The sequence below is a fragment of the Alosa alosa genome, chromosome 16 (genome assembly GCF_017589495.1).
Source record: "Alosa alosa isolate M-15738 ecotype Scorff River chromosome 16, AALO_Geno_1.1, whole genome shotgun sequence".
Classification (NCBI taxonomy): domain Eukaryota; kingdom Metazoa; phylum Chordata; class Actinopteri; order Clupeiformes; family Clupeidae; genus Alosa; species Alosa alosa.
In genome coordinates this window covers 21,049,531-21,067,190 of record NC_063204.1, presented here as the reverse complement: position 1 = coordinate 21,067,190, position 17,660 = coordinate 21,049,531, and the positions used below count along the sequence as shown (strand labels likewise).

The following is a 17,660-nucleotide window of genomic DNA, read 5'->3' as shown; positions in this document are numbered from 1 at the left end:
TCAGTGTCTCTCATCATCTCAGCCTCCCTGTCACTAAAATACATCTCTATTTCCTCCAGACCAGTGATGTTTTCATACACCATATACAGTCTACTTCAGTCTGAGCTCTGTAAACACATGCAGCGCAAGAGAGCATTGTCTGAAGGGCCATTTCAGCTCTCAGACACATCCTGTTGCAGGCTCTGGCAGGGAGTGTGTGTGTGTGTGTGTTTGTTTGTATGTGTGTGTGTGTATGTGTGTGTGTGTGTGTGTGGGGGGGGGGTCCTCAAATCAAATGGTGGGAAACATTTAGCTGGGAATAGCGGGAGCTTCGTCAAGGTTAATTAGACCACTGGGACGCACGCCGCTTACTTGACTCGTTTATCACTGATGCGCTGCTGCTGCTACAGCACAGCTAAATTCTGCACCCAAACCAGCGGCTGTGGTGTAGGCCAAAAAAAGAGAAACACATGATGCTCAATCCCACCGCAATGTGATTTATACGTAGCGAGCCGACTTCTAAAAGAGATGTCAGATGTTTGCAATTCCAAATGTCTGTAGCATGTCAATGGGGAAGCCCACAGAAATGGCGCATTAAAACTTCTGTTTTTGTCGTTTTCTTGAAAAGCGGCCATCCACTGTGAGGGCCGGCATAACTGTCAGCGAAGCACAGAAAATAACTCACTCCACAAAGCCAATTAAGTCATAATGTTGGCACGAGTCTTTCTCCTAATCAAACCAAAAAAGGCATTACGGCGTTGGCCCCAACTCCAGCTGTAAAACACAGGCATCAAATGAGACGAGACAACTAGTCTGCTCTGTGGCTGAGGTCTCTGATGTTGTGGCCCCTTAGTAAGTACCTCTAAACTTGGCTGATTATTTCTGAAGTGAATGGCCACAGCAAAGTCTTTGGTCTCAAAGTTACCAACGTTCAGCTCTTTGGACACACAAATGGATCTCGAGGCAGAGCATTGCATAGCTCAATGAAGTGCTACAAACAGTGCAAAGAAATGACAGCTGACCTTTTAGGCAAAACACAAAATTACAAAGTTGTATTTCTTTCTGGTGAGACCACATTGACCTGAAATGACAATACAGTGAGAGATTTTAAAAAGGCTGACAGCTGTTCCTGCTTGACAAAGCAGAGGTTATCATTAATAAAATATCATATTCTTTCCGAGTTGAGATTGAGAAACAATGCTGCTGCAGTAAGCTCACTCTCCTCTCCTCTCCCCTCGCACTCATTCTATCACTTCCTCTGAAGACGCACGTTCACTCTTTTGAAGCTATTTCGGTGAGTTGCCTCCTCAGCGCAAAAAAAAAAAAAATATATATATATATAATATGTCTGAAGAACCGTCAACATTTGCACAAAGTCTGTCAACAACATAAACGCAGTGGTGGCGTTCCAGATCTTGGGCTTGTTTCTTTGCTAGCAGTGCGATCCACTGCTAGTGACTCCGGTGCTCTGAATGAAACAGAATTGGCCAGCTCCTCTATCCACGCTCCCAGACAGATCCTGTAGCCAGGAGGTTTGTCTGCTGTCTTTCCTTCCCTTCCCTTCCCTTTCTCTCTCTCTCTTTCTCTTCCTCTCTTTGTATCGCTCTCTTTCATATACAAACGCACGCCTGTCTGCGTGCCCGACTGACTCCCTCTCTCCTGCCCACCCCCACCGCTATCGCCACCACAGCCCCTCTCCGTCTTTTCTCCAGTGCTGCTTTAAAAAGAAAGGCAGCGTGCGCGAGGCTGGAAATAACCTTCACATGGACGGCTCAGCCTGCTATCGCGTGCACACAGACGGCAGTGGTGGCGGCAATGCTCTCTCTCTCTCTCTCTCTCTCACACACACACACACACACACACACACACACACACACACACACACACACACAGACACACACATACACTCACCACTCCATGGACGAGGAACTCAAACAGTTTGCTCTTGGTGGCTTTGCGAGCTCCTCCAGCCGACTCCTCAGTGGCCATTTCCCTTGTCCCCCTGCACGCCCCGCTCTTGCTGTCCTCTCTCTCTTTCCCCCTCTCTCTCTCTCCCTCTCTCTCTTTTGTCTTTCCCTCTCCCTCGCCTCTCTCTCTCTATGTCTCTCTCTCCTTTTCACCCTCTGTTTAACTCCCCAGCCCCCCTCCCCTGCTCCACTTCACTTCCCTTCTCTTTGTGTTTTCCTCTGACTGCTGTCCCTGCTTTCTCTCCCCCCTTCTCTCTCTCTCTCTCCCTTCCCTGTTCTCTCTCTCTCCTCTCTCTCTCTCTCTCTCTCTCTCTCTCTCTCTCTCGCTCTCCCTCTCTGTTTTCAGCGTGCTGCCCTGCTGGGTCTCTCACTCAGTCTCGCACTCTCGTGTAGTTGAGCTGCCTTTCATGCAGCCGGCAGAGGGGACGAGAGCAAGAGCGAGAGAGAGGGAGAGGGAGAGGGAGAGAGAGAGAGCGAGATAGAGGGGGGTTGGAGAGGAGGAAAGGAGAGGAGGGGGGAGGAGGAGGAGGAGGAGGAAGAGGAGGAGGAGGGGGCGACGTGCGTGGGGGTCTGGCAGGGGGGTTCCGGCCGGCCCACCTCCCTGCTGCCCTGCCCCCTCTCACCGCAAACAGCCACCCCCTGCCCCCTCCTCCACCCTCCCCTGGTGCAGCTGTTACATTCCATTGGTAGATAAGGCCATGCTCACTGACTGGCTGACTGAGCCCTGCGGTGGGTGGGTGAGCTCGCCTCCCCAGTGAGCTAGTCGCCCCAGCCTCAACCACCATTCCCTCTCTCTCTCTCTCTCTCTCTCTCTCTCCATCTCTCTCTTTTCCTCTCTCCTTTCCCTCTGCCATCTCCGCTCTGCTGCAGTCCAGTGTGCGGTGGCCCAGGGAGCATGGCTCATTCTCAAAACAGAGCAGAGCCTCTCTTAAAGGGGGTGGCTTCCCTTAAAGGGGCCCGGCTCATTTCTTTTCGTTTTTTTTCTCTCGTTTGTTTGTCTTTTCCTTCTCCTCGCGTCCCAGCTCACGCCTTCCATTGGGGGGTTTCCAACCTCCTCCTTGCCTACCTGGCAAACACTAGCGTGGGGCTACTCACAAGCAAATAGGTTCCTTTTTTTCTACTAATATTAAAGATCAATGTCAATGATTTTCTTGAATAAATAAAAAAACAATTGGACAACTTTAGAACCTGAACAAATTAACACTACACATTCCTTACACACTCATGAACGCATACTATACAAAAAGCCTACTTATAATGATAACAAAAAGATATCCCTATATTCAAAAGGGTTATAGGTCACCATACATACTAACAAACAATCAGATGCTCCACACATATGCTCCATTAAGGCACATACAAAGGTAAGAGGATGGATCCCTCTGTTGTACCTCTCCCACTTTTAGCTCTTCTAAAGGGCATCTATCCGTCAAGGCACTCTCACTTGGAAACAAAATGAAATGTGCAAATAAGGACACACACACACACACACACACACACACACACACACACACACACACACACACACAAAGAGAGAGTAAATAGTAAATTACATTTAATTCTGTATTTACTATTTCACCATTAACCACCAAGTACATGAAGGCTAATGGACCAACTTTACAATCAGTGCTCAACTATGAAGGTCAGAAATATTTGAAATAGAACAGGGATGATACTGAGGAGCTGCTGTATGGCTGATGCTGCCCTGGTTAGGATAACAACGCTCACACACACACACACACACACACACACACACACACACACACACACACAGACCTCACTACACACAAGTGTACACATACACACGCACTCAGCACAGACATCTTATTCTTCCCTCCATCTGTCAGGGAATCCAGCCCCCTCCTTGTCGGCTCTTTAATTAGCCGCTAATGGGGAAACACCACGAGGGCCTGTTAAAGTGGCCACGGCTGGGTACACAGACACGAGCAGCACCAGCCACCACACACCTACACACGCACGGGCAGAGTCGAGACTCTGCAGTCTGACATTAGCCATCTCTGGCCCTGAACTGGCTCTAATCTGGGCTGGATGTGGTGCTCCTCTGGAATCAGCTGCTATTAGGACGCACATGACCAAAGAAGGTAAGGACTCCCTCCTCCTCTCCCCCATCCCCTCTTTCTCCTCTTCTTTCTCTTTCCTCACTTCCTTCCCCCCTCTTTTAAGAGCTTCTGAATTATTCATAAGGCAATCTGAATGACAAAGGGACTCCAAGTGAATAGTGTGTGTGTTGAAGGGGGGTGGTCGTGCAACAGAGATAGAAGGTGTATGAATGAAACTGTGTGTGTGTGTGTGTGTCTGTGTGTGTGTTGTTTTTTTAGAGCAGACACGAGCCGCTGTCACTCTCCCCACTACGCCCCTAAGCAAAAGTTGACCCCTGGAGGTCAGATAGTCTGCAGGAGGGAGGGTGGGTTAAAGAGAGGTCGGCCTCAAACAGACATGCTCCTAATTTCCTCTTGTTCCAATTGCATTGAACTCAGCAGTGCACAACCCCCTTGAGTAGAATTACCTCAAAAATTCTGTTATTTTTCCTCACTGCAGTTTAACTGATTAGAGGAAGCACGATAGTTAATTGTTACCCTCAGCTTAGCTGTGGTTTTCCATAATGTGATCAACTGGCTGTAAAATTCCACTTAGACACTGCTTGGGAAAAGCCGGTCCATCGGCTTTAGTCCTCAAGTGCAATCCACACATGCTATTATCCCTGCTATTATGCACTTGAGATCTCCCCAGTTCCTCTATGGCTATTGAGGCATAGCTCCAGCTGCTCTGTCACTGTGTAAACTGCAGGTTAAAGGACATCACCTTTGACTCTGGTGACCCCAATTACAAACCCTTGCTGTGCAACAGAGCCATATATCACCCAGCGCTCTAGGAAACCTTGCAAGACTCTGTGTCCTTGTCCCTGACCAATGGCGAAAAGCCTTTATACTTTATTAAGGCGTCAGTGACAATCCACAGCTGTGTGGCCTCATCTGAAGATAATGAATGGTGCCTGACACACGACTACTGTCTCAGCTTCAAATACGTGATTTCAAGAACTGTAATGTAAGCAAGAAAAAATGTATATGGCAAAATCAATGGCAACCTGTCAAAGTATAGTGAAAAGCAGAAGATGAAATAACCAAAACATGCACACGCACACACACACACACACACACACACACAGAGAATGACCATAAAAGACAGCATCAGTTCTTGGGCTTCACCTTCTCGCTAAGTTCATTTTGGACTAAAAAGCCCCTCTGATGTTTAGCCAACACTGATTTCACTTGGCAGCCCACTCGCCAATATAAATTCCAACCCTCAGGGTTTACAACCCAAAACTGTACTAGATGTTCTGATATTCTAATGATCACAGCCACAGTCCCGGAGCAATGGCTCCTGTCTCAGTGAAGAAGAGTGAGGAGAGCAATAGAGAGATTGAGAGAGAGAGATTGAGAGAGAGATGAATTGAGTAAACGACTAGAGACTGGATGGCAGGGATGAGGAGTTATGGGAGAGAACCTGTTTACTCTGATATGACTGACAAGAGCGCTAAACGGACTTGTCAGAGGACAGAGCCAGAATGAGCTCCAGATCTGGGCCAGAGGAGATGGAGGCTGGCAGACAGAAATTAACAACATGGAGGCTGATAGGATGGAGGGGTGTAGAGGAATACATAAAAAAAAATGCATTCCAAATGCCAATTCAGCTTTTACTGTAATTAGCCTGGTGTAGCCAGACTCAATTCTAAATATTTCCCGACCTCAAATTTTGTGGGCATGGTTAATGTGGGCTGGCTTCCAGGCTGGCTTTTCATATGACTACTTTCAAAATGCCAACAAAATCAGCATGAATTAAGGGACTGAGTCAGTACAGCGTGTTTCTCCCTGCTTTAAACAGACATGGATCCTGCAACCTGACGGACTTGCCTCTCTGCCAACCTCAAGGGTGACACCTGCTGGTGAGACATTAGAACTCCTTATTTCCTGGCCAGCCTCCACTATTGAGGGGTATGCTGTGAAATTCAAGCTTTTCTCTTGGCTGCTCACCTCTTTGCCAGTGCAGCACTTCTCAGAAACCCAGTATGTGTATAATAAATATATAGTTAAATCGAATTTCACAGTGGTCTTATATAAAGCAGAATCACTTCCTCAATGGCTTATTCCATGCACTGTTTACCCACATATCAAATGTAATACAACATGACATATAAAACATCCCAGGAAAAAGACATTATGCGTCTTCAGCAAATGTCAGCTGCCAAACTAGCCGTAAATATCGTCGACCCACGTGGGGAGCAGACTACTTGATTGGTCCAGAAAAGACCCCCTGCGTGCGTCCACGTACCCCCTGCTGGACCCCCTCCCTCATCCTCCAGTGCCAGTCTCAACAAATGGTCAAGTCCCACTGACTGATCTGAGAAGGGGGCAGGGGGCTTACAGAGCAGGGGGCAGGGGGGTGAGGTAGGGCGTGGTGGGGTGGTGGGGGGTGGGTTGGCATACAAGCTCAGAGGAGACAGCAGTACTTCGTCTAGCCAGTAGAGGAAGCTCATTGATTGGCGTCTTATTGATTCCTGTCCAGACTATCTAATTCACGCCAATCAGAGCAGAGACTGACTGTCTGGTGCTGTGTTCACACTGGCTGAACACCTAAACACTACAGACAGTGGTGTAGTAGAAAACGTCAGGTCGAGTGCTCCCAAAACAATTACGATGTTCATGTTTCAAAATGTATAAAATACAGTTAAAACATTCACTTTGAATTGCTGGGCTGACATACTGTATATCTTGCTTGTTTAGCTTCACAATACTGGCTCAAATACTAGAGTGACTTCGATATGCACATTTACTTGACTTGCAGATCTGAATATCTCCTTACCAGTGGCTTTGCCTTATTGTAACATCAGCAACGATGCATTAGTTTCGAGGAAATACACTCACAATAAAACATACATCAGCTGTGTCACAGTTTGCCACAGATAAAAGCACAAGATAAATGTTTATTTAGCAAGTCATGATGGGCTCACGGTCCTTGCTGACTTTCCCCTTCTGACCACAAGGGAGCATCTGTGAGGTCTGTGATGTGTGTGTGTGTGTATGTGTGTGTGTGTGTGTGTGTCTCAATGCACTCTATTCAGCCCTTTCCGCCCCTATCTTTCCAGCCGGTCACACACGGTCACCAACAGGCAGAGAATCGAAAATCCTAAAATGTCATTTCCTCCTAGAAAACAACCATTGATGAAGCATGATGAATCGCCCGCCTTCCTGGCTCACACACACACACAGCCCTTGCCCAACTCATTTAGGGGCAGATTGGTTTCCTTAATTAGCACAAGGCTCTTAATAAGCACTGAGTTGAGCTGGCGTGCAGGACCCCCACCCCAAGGACAGACACCCCCTTCTTTTTTCCTTCGTCTTGGTGATTTATTTATTTTTTAGGGAAACCTGATTTGAGATCCCCCGCAGTGAGGGATTCTCCTCTAGCTGCCTGACTCCGTGCTCTTACACAACACAACGCAACACAACAGCGCTCCACTAGGCAATTCAATCTGAGAGGGAGAGGAGAGGAGGAGTGGAGTGGAGCAGCCACAGCAGCAGCAGCATATAAAATGGTGATATAGCCCACAGTATTCTACAAACAAAATGGCTGCTACAAAGCAGCTAGGGGGACAATACTGACTGAAAAACAAAAGTATCACATAGCATTTAATTGCCTTTTAAATATTTAGCTTCCATGAAAGGTACTTAGAGTGTGACTTACACTGATTATTTTAATGATACACATTAACAAACTGATTGAAACATGACTGTGCCAACAGTTGAGGTGGTGAGAGCAATATGGTGGTTTCATTTTGGCCCCAATAGTCATGTTGGCAACATTCATATATAATTCTAACCCTCGTTCTGTAAGCAAAAACAGGCAAACTGACTCACACTACAGCAGTCGGTGAGCTAGAATTGAATTCTGACCAACAAACTCTATTAGTCTGCAACTTAAACAATGTCACAGTGGATAAATCAATGTCAGGCATGAACAAAAGACCTGCAGAGTGGCTGGATTCCGTTTGGGATTAAAGGGTTCACTGTTCCTTTAAGAGCTGATGCAAGGCTTGCGAATGGAATTATATGGAAATGAGAGACGATGTAAACTGCAGAGTTTTGCAGCAGCCAGACCCCGCCGGCGGCCCTCTCTAGCAGTGGAGGGGAGTGGAGGGGTAGTCATGCAGAGTGGTGTGCACGACCATGTCTGTACAACGATGGCCTAAAGCTACCAACACACAGAGTGTGCATGTGGTGTGTGTGTGTGTGTGTGTGTGTGTGCATGCTCAAGTATGTGTGTATTAATGTATGTGTTTGTGAGAAAGAGAGGGAGAGAGAAAAAGAGACAGAAAAATGGGGGGTGCACGACGTGACCAAGCCTGACAGTTTTGGAAAAATGAAGTCCAATGTGTGCGCTCACTCTCTCCCTCTCGCTCTCTCTCTCACACACACACACACACACGCACACACACACACACATTTGTGCACAAACGAATACGACACACATCAGGTATAGAAGATGTAATAAGTCATTATTGGCGTGGCAGGGAGGGATGTCGGTGTGGTCTACACAGGAACCGCAGCAGGAGTAACGGTGCTCAGTACGCCAGCCAACACTCCCTCAAAACCAGAGGCCTTTTCTCTCTGACTACACTGAGTCTAGAGCCTGCCAGAGCCAAAACCAAGCCCCGATCGGCCGATCCCATTTCTTACTCTCCCAACTCTTAAAGCAGGTGCTGCTGTTTTACAGTTGCATTTGAGACGAACCAATGATGAGCTGAGCATGATGTGTGTTGCCATGGCAACAAGGGGCCAATGAGATGAAGGAAAAGCTTATAGCGTTGTCTGTTGCATGGCATGGTGCACCTCAGTTCATACGGTATCAGTCTATAATGAGTCTGTGCTGAGTGTCTGAATGCTGACTTTGTGATTTCCTCTAATGAAGCAGGTCTGAATTACTTACAATTCTGATTCAATTAGCATGTTCAAGAAATAAAACAAGACCTAAATGTACTACACTACTACTTAGTCAGTGTCAAGGAAAATATTCATCAACAGATTTTTTACAACTCATAAGTGTACCCATCAGAAACAACTGTGAATCATAAATCAAATGCAACGATCAGAGACATTTACAGTAGAATGCCTGTGGAAAAACACTCGTCTTTACTCATGGCGTTTATTACAACCCCACGGAGAGGGAGTCGGACGTTTCCAGGTGCAGAAATGTCAGGGCTTTAACTGGGTGGCACGATTACATCCCTTCCTCCCCAGAGAGCTGCAGCCAGAGTGACAGGAGTGCCACGGCAATTACGGGCTTATGAGACGGGCCCTGGCTGGGCCGCACAAAGCATCTTTATCCACTGGCTTCCTGCTCCAGCTTCTTGGCAGGGCTCTTTGTTGCTCTGTCTGTCTCTCTGCTACTTTCTCTCTCTCTCTCTCTCTCTCTCTATCGGTTATATACTGCCACTCTGACTCTCAAACTCTCTCACAAACTAGCTCGCTCTAAGATTTGGACTCTATTTCTGACTCCATATTCCAAACGTTCACACACTCTATCACATGCTTTTTTTCTCTCAAATATACTCCCACCTTTGCAGCTCTTTCTCCCCCTCTCTCTTTCTCTCTCGTGCTCTCTGTCTCCTTATTTTGTGTGCTTCTCCCAGAAGAAAGCATTGCTGGGGTGCATAGTGCCTGCCCTGCCTCACAATTAGCCCAAATGCACCAATAGACTGGCAATAAACACACCTCTGAGATTTCTGAGATTCACTGGCTGCCAAAAGAGAGAGTCCATTCTTGCCAGGAAAACAGAGACCACCCACACTTGGCGCCAAGGTCCACTAACTTTAATATCAACTGTAAATACTTTGTGAATATTCATCTGCTCCAACCTGAAGTGATTTTTTTTCTAAAGGACTTGCATATGCAGTAACGGATATTTGTGTTGAGTGTTGCAGCTCTCGCACTGGATAAACTGTGGAGACATGAACATGCCCACAGAGGGATAGGCATGGTTAGCATTTACTGCACACAATGGATGCACTGCATTCAAGTGCATGGATGGACCAATCAGACTCAGTAGGCTCTGGGTGTTATCATCACTCTCAGAGCGGTCATGCTCAGGGTCAGATCAGTGGTCGATATATTGAGAAGTGCTGTGTCATGGAAACATTTCAGAACATGCGGCAGATATGACCAGATCCTGCTGTATCTGATTGGTATTTACTCAACAATCTCAGCACTGCATAAACCAACGCTAAATGATCTGACACCAGACACCACTATCAATATATTCCTATTTATACATGTACAAAAGTACAGAGCAGTTTGCCATACACAGATAGATGTAAGTGGTAGTTGGCAGCCACCCCTCCATCTTTCCCTCTCTGGTCCATGATGTGTCACTGGGGTGGCCAAGCAGAGAGCAACCAGGGCAGGGGAAGACAGACAGGAGTTTATTCAGTACGCTTTTTGATTATCAGAAAATGGGTTCTTGGACTGGTTCTGTCCAGAATTCTTTGAACTTTGGTCCTATCTAGTGAACGAGCCCGCATTTCCACCAGTGTTGAACAGAACCAAGGATGCGTCATTAACAGAGGGTGTTGTGTGCATAACTAAGCTGTGGAATGACACGGCCACTCTGGTTCACAGGACAAATTAATTTAACTTTTAACTTAAAGGCAAAGTCAGGGATTTTGCATGAAGTCGTGTTTGTTTCTGTTTCTGTTTACATTTATTAGCAGACGCTTTTGTGCAAAAAACATACATTATATTTTAACCAAAGACCATATGAAACACGCAAGAGAGGTAGCTCACCCCTACCTTCAGTATTCCCAGAGAAATTACACGCAAACTTTCATTTTTGTTTGGGGGCAGGCTCCCCCCACTTTGTTTGTTTCCAGTTGTCAGAGCCTGGGCTACTTATCGAGCGCTTGTGGGGAGATGACAAAAAATGTTATGGGCTTCAGATCGCGTAAAATCCCTGACTGCACCTTTAACTTAAAAATGAATTTTTGGTTCTACCTCGGAACCGACTTCTTAGGTTCCGAACCGATCTATTTTTGGTTGAAATGCTTTGAATGGTTCAACATCTGGAGCAAAAATCAGAATGGAGTCGGTTCTGTCAGTGGAAATGGCATATCCCTGTTCCTAAGACAATAGACTAGTGGGTACTTAACTGCATAGTTGAAAAATAACATAATGTATGCTTTGGTTATCAAATGATTTTCACCTTTCACCGTAATCATGCCTCATCAACATTCCAAACAAAGTAGCAAAACAACCACACACACAAAGATAGCCAAACGAATTAGCTTGCTAGAACATTTGGGGAAAATCAATCTCGATCGGATATTACAACAGAGATGTTGTGAATGATTGGGGTCACCAACGTTTTGTGACATCAACATAGGGTCACCTGCCAAAAAAGAGTTGGGAACTCCTGGTATAGAGTGATAATAGTATGGAACAGTACATTATTATTGTTATTACTACTACTACTAGCAGTTGTGTAGTAGTGTGTTAGTAGTAAAAGTAAGAGTTGCTTAAAAAAAATTTTGTTTCTAGCTGGTAATGCATTACTAAGTACATGGATTTAATTGAATGGAAAGTTCACTATTGCTGAGGCATGAAACTAAGGAAGCAGGCCATCATGTTTGCATTTGGGGATGTTGTGACTCTGTGCATGTATAGAAGGGTGGGTGTTGGAGAGGGGAACTATAAGTTGGTCTGTGCTTAAATTCAGTTAAGCACTGATCCCATTGCTGGAGAGCATTAAAAGCCCCTTATGCAAGAGACTCAGATGAGTTTACAGCACAGGGTGTGCTTGTCCTATACCACGGACATGTCCAGGGCTGTGAGGCAACTACCAGTACATATTAGCCCTATTCATTCACCAACCGTCTGGACTTAGGCCACCTTATAAGTACTGTATATTCACAAAGCTTTAATCTCTTATTTTAGCTAAAGCCTTTTGATATAGCTAAAAATTCTGCATGAACACATAAATCCATGGACAGCTTCACAAAACAATGCCCATATATAGATGTACGTACATTTACACTCACTCAGAGCCTGATACGCACATCTCTGACAGACCCACAGAAGCACAGAATGAGAGAGAAATGGAAAGAGATGAAAGAGGAAAAAGAGCTGGAGCCCACGTTATTTGCCTTTAAACCGCACTCATGTATGGATTACCGATAACAAGCCCCTTAGCAACCCTGCTCTCAGTCTGCGGCAGTGGGCTGCACACAGGAGGGCATGCAGGGATATCGAGCCTTTGCCTGTAAAATGGGTCAGCTCGCGTACAGCCAGACAGTACCCTTCCACTGCAGACGACTTGAGTCTGACCATACTAGACAGCCGTGCGGGAAGGAGGAGAGAGCAAGAGACGAGAGAGAGAGAGAGAAAAAAAAGAAAGAGCGATATAGCATTCAAAGAGCTCAGAAAAACGGAATGCTGACTGGAACCCCTGCTGCTGCACAATGACGCTGGTATCAAAGGAAAGCTCTTTGGCTTATTTTTTCTGAAAAAAAAAGAAAGGATGGGAAAGAAATGACGGAGGCCAGTGAAAATTGCTAAATGAATACTGTATGGTGCTAAGGGGTGAATTGAGGCCTTTGCGTTTCCCTTTCGCAAAGATAACAGCTTTTCAAAGGAAGCGTGTGTAATTACACAGCAATTTGGGTCATTGCCATCTGTAGTTATGCTGTAGAATTACACAAATCACTTTGAAATAAATCTGCACTGGTGGTGAAGGCTAAATTACCTTCTACCCGCCTATTTACAGGGAGCTGGGCTGCTTGTTTCCTGAGAACTTTAACAGGGTAGCCTATAGCTGGCTGGAAACTCCAAGCAAGGCATATTTACATGCTCATAAAAAACAGACAAAACAGATTTGAGAACATCTCGATTTTGTCCTTAACAAGACCAGACCTCCACAGGTTCACAACAGTATACTATATGAAATCTTATGTTTCTTTATAGTAGTTCTGTTGCATATTAAACAGCAATTCCAGTATGCATAATATTCCATTAAGAGCTGTTTTGTTCATACCAGTAAAAATGTGATTGTTCTTTAGAGCTTGCAGGTGTAGCGGATGAGTGGGAGGTGGGGAAAATGTAATGACACTTGACTGCATAGGTGTCAGAACAGTCAGATAAGACAGATGGCCCTTAGGGCATCCCCAGCTATCATCATGACACAGCAGGGAGTGGCTCCACAATCAGAGTCTCAGATATTATAGTGTTTATGTTAATAAACAGTCCACTACACTCATGGTTGGCTCGACCCAATGTCTGTCCCTTATGAAGTTTCCTGGCTAACAAAGCCTAGGTTTTCTTTCACGCGGACCCTGCATTCCTGGCCAACCAAAAAAGGAAGTGCTCCCATTGTCTAATGCACGCTGCAAGGAATCTTGAATACAAAGGCCTAAAGCTAGGGCAGATCTAATAAGTGCGATGAGGAGGGCTGCATTTGGGTGGCATCAATTAAAAAACCCTGAACGGACTTCTTCAAAGACAGACGCAGGATGCAAGTTGCAAATAAAGCATAGATTCAAACAACCTTTGTCCATCCTGAGCACAATGTACCACATTTACCTGCTAGGTCAAAGCAAGGATTTCCTGCTGCGAGACCTTGTTACTAAGGGTAGATCAAAAGCACAACGTGACTATGCTTGTTCTAGCCAGGCTCTTGTTCTAGCCAGGCTAACACACACACACACACACACACACACACACACACACACACACACACACACACACACACACACACACACACAGAAAGGGTCCTGGAAGAGGACCAAAAGGAGCCATTTATCATTACCATTTAGTCTCAGTCCCTTTCACCATTCATGGACAGGGGCCTTTATCTGAGAAATGTAATAAAAAGTAAGACTGTGGAAAGGAGAGAGCAGAGAAGATGAGAGAATGTGTGCATTTCTCTCTCTTTTTTCTCTCTCTCACTCTGTGTAAGTCTTTCTCAGCTCCCACAGCTGCTGCAAGAGCCTCTGCTCTCTGAAGCTCTCGAGCTGTGACAAGGAGAAGTAATGGGTCCTTGAATACTAATGGGACTCTCTCTTTCTTCTGTCTTTCCCTCCTTCTCTCTCTCTCTCTCTTTCTTTCTCGGCCGTCGCCACCGCTGCTGCCACTAACAGACGGGATTGAGGAGCAGTGAAGCGAGCCGCCATGATCCCTTTCAGGTGGCCAGGGCCCCCTGAGAGACTATTCTCTTGTGTTGGGAACACCAGTTCCCTCCCTGGAGGGGGACTGCTCAACACCTTTGCCCAGAGGTGACAAACGCACACCGCTGCTGCTACCGCTGCTACTGCCGTCGCGGACTGCTTGTTCTCAGTTCAGGACTGTGCCCCCTGATAGAATGGGAATTAGTGCCGAGGGGATGGGTGCCCGCCAAGCCACACTGACAAAGGAAATAATTGCCCAGAGAATAAAGTGATTCCAGACACAAGGGAGGCACTGTTCAGGGGCAGTGAGAATTCCCTCTCCCGAATCTCCCCACTCTACACTGGACTCCTGGGACCTGCCGGATTTGCAGTGGAGCGACCTGAAAATATTTCAAAAGGCCAAACCCTGTCTGTAACTGTTAAATGAGTATTGACACCACAGATCCTGTTTTATCTTTAGACACTCGGAAGCATTCATTTATGGTCTAGCTAGAGGAAATATATACTGGGACAGGGCACCTTTAGGTGATCCTTTATCATTACACATAGGCCTGTTCCAACCATTACTCTGAAATCAATACGACCTTTCACAAGCCTCTCTCTAGAAAAGAATGAAGATGGGAATTCGGGGGAAGTGCTCACTGTGCCAGCTCGATTGGATTTTGACAAGGGGGCCAAACATTGGCTTTATTTGCACACGTATATTGCGAGGTAGCGGAGCCTGCCTTCCCCCCTTGTGTATGGGATAGTGTGGAGGCTCTGCATTCCAACCGGGTTATTGCATGGAAATCAAATGTTTTCCTAAGCCTGGTCAGAATCGAAGCACAAGATGGAATGGAATGGCATGCATACAGATCATAAATGAATCTCTGGTACTTTTTGCTTTTGGTCGAGAGCATTCAAATGGATTAGAGGGTGGTAGGGTATATGGCTTTTTCTCTACTTAAAATAAACAGTGACCTCACACAAACATTTCAGACATTTTTTGGAAACCTGGCTTGGTCGACTGAAATACTATGAGTAGCATTTAATTAAAACAAGATCTTGCGTGAGTTTGCACGACACTGGTGATGGATTTCCCTGTGTGTGTGAGTATTGTGTGTGTGTGTGTGTGTGTGTGTGAGTGTGAGTTACATTTATAACTAGTGGAAACTCGCTCACTTGCTCTCTTAGGCTAGACTCAGATATAGCTCTTGTGGAAGGTAAGTGGTGTTCAGACCTCAGTCCCTTTATGCGACATGACATTATGGAGCCATCCTATTTTAAGAGGTACCTTTTTTGAGCCGATATGGGACTGAGCTAAAACCGAGCTGAGCTAATGAAGACTTGGTGGCAGAGGGTGGCGGACAGTGAGTGCTAAATCAGATAAAGTTTGGCCCGGAGTTTCCGAGCCAGACCCCCCGGCCTGGAGTTCCTCCCATGCATCCATGCAGAAGAGAGGCTTCCATTACGGGGCATTCCACACGTCCTTGCCTCTGGAAACACCCGAGTGTCGCGGTGCAAACTCGGATCTAAAGGCCTCTGGGGAAAACAACAACTCCCTCTCCCTCCTGGCCACCACTGGCATTAAACAGAGTTCTCACGAGTAGGTGGAGATAAGGTGGATATATCCTCTGTCCACTTCAGGATGGGTAGGACACAACATAGGGCTTGCTGATTTCAATCTCTAATTCCCTGCCCTGTATAATTACATAATCAATCAATATGCTCTCTTCTCCTAAGCCTATAAGCCATTTCAAGGAAATCAAATTAATGACTTCATGACAGTCGTCCTCAATGACTGGAGAAAACCTGATAACAGAAGGCAACACCCTGACACTGCTGGGATGGTGAAAGTAATATGAGTATGCAAGGGTGTCACACAGAAAATCCAGTCAACATTTTCTAACGGTCTCCTTGCCTCTTCTCTTGTTCATGATGCTGGTCATGATGGGGTGTAGGTCTAATATAAGTAGGCTATATGACATAATATAGGGCAGTGGTTTACAGGTAGTTCCATCCAAATAGAGTAAAAGGGGGATAAGGCAAGTCTATTGAACAATACAGAGTGATATAAAATAGCTTTGGGTGGAATAAAATATTTGAGTGTGATAGTCTATATACAGTGTGTGAATAGAATTAAACTTTATAAATTGATGTTATAAAATGTCTTTAGAAGCAATTCTGTTTACCCCCCTGAAGCAGCGGCCAGGATTCACCTGTTTATACCTTGTGTTCCCTTGGCAATTAGACTGTCCAGACAGTCAAAAGCTGTCTACGCATTTCCAGTCTCGACACACCGTGCGCAACAGAGACACGAGCAGTGAGAGCGGTAAGTGTCGGGGCTACGGGGGTGGGGGGCGGCTACTGTCTACGCTTCATGTTCCTGTTATTACTCTTCAAGTGTCTATCTCTCGCAGTCAAGGTTAACAAGCCACCCGTGCCCGCAGTGTCTGAGTGCTTGGATGGAGGGAGGGCGGGAGGAGGAGCGGTTAGGGCGGGTGAGAGTGCGACTACTGTATGTACTGTAATTATGCAGAGCACAGCATAGCACAGAATTTCTCTCTCAAGCATACACAGCAGTAGGCTAACGTCATTATTTCCTAACCTTTGCACAGTTATGTTCAATTCATTTGAGTTATTGGCAAAGGGTGAACTGAAGACCTATTTAGGCAAGGTAAAGAGTGGTAAAAAATACTCAACATACTAGTAGGCTACAGTTTCTAGAGCTTTTGCCGTTGAGTAAAACCGGCACCAAAACTAGACACAGCTTATAAAACATTGCCCTGCGAGCTGACGCGCAAATGCACCTAGGGGTACCAAAGTGGGCTGGGCAGCGCGGTGTGAATGAAGCGTAGCCTACAAAATAATTCGCATCGTGGAGGCGAAAATGTCAAGAACAAATAACTATCTTGCCGTTGACGCAAAGAGATGCTACTGTCGCATAACTCCTACCTTTCTCTCCATCGGTGCAATGCAGTCTGTGGTCTCGACTCGACAGCAAGAATAATATGAACAGAGGGTGTCTACCCGTTGCTCTGGCAATGAAGTTCCTCGCAGATTCCTCGCAACGGTTCTTCCTTACTCCCGCTTCTTTCACGCAGTGATAAATGAACGGCTAGCGGTTCAGGAGAGGCAGAGCGTGAGGGATGGTGCCGGGTCTGGCGAAACCAAGTGCGGTTGGAAGTGAGGCGCAGGCGCGAGCACCGCTGGAGACGGGTTAAAATGAAATTAAGGCTCAAGAGGGAGCGTCATCAAATTACTCCCCGGTTTGTAGTTTTCCATCCCCAAAAATATTTAAATGGGACAATACCAGATCCGTGGCTGAAAACTCAGTAAATATCAGCAGCATAAGCTACAAGTAAATAACACAACAACCCAGTATACAGATATTGGGTGACTCCTTGTGCAGGGAGCAAGATGATAGGCTAAAGAAGTAAAACTGAGTTAGGGGATGTGTGTAAAGAGTGGAATGAGATGTTTTTTGGGTGTTTGGGACTGGGAGT

General features: G+C 46.0%; 1 protein-coding gene across 7 annotated transcripts in view; it reads right to left on the bottom strand.

The window, feature by feature from the left end:
• smarcd3b (SWI/SNF related, matrix associated, actin dependent regulator of chromatin, subfamily d, member 3b) overlaps positions 1-17,494 on the bottom strand; it is a 42,962-nt gene extending 25,468 nt beyond the window's left edge. For 4 of the 7 annotated variants that reach the window (XM_048266184.1, XM_048266185.1, XM_048266186.1 and 1 more), the window contains exon 1: positions 1,891-2,409. In XM_048266184.1, coding sequence (XP_048122141.1) covers positions 1,891-1,968 — 78 coding nt within the window. In that variant the 5' untranslated portion in view covers positions 1,969-2,409. Of the gene's footprint in view, positions 1-1,890; positions 2,410-17,109 lie in introns of those variants that run through there. The other 3 variants (XM_048266187.1, XM_048266190.1, XM_048266188.1) reach the window with 2 other exon arrangements.
• Positions 17,495-17,660: the final 166 nt, after the last annotated feature.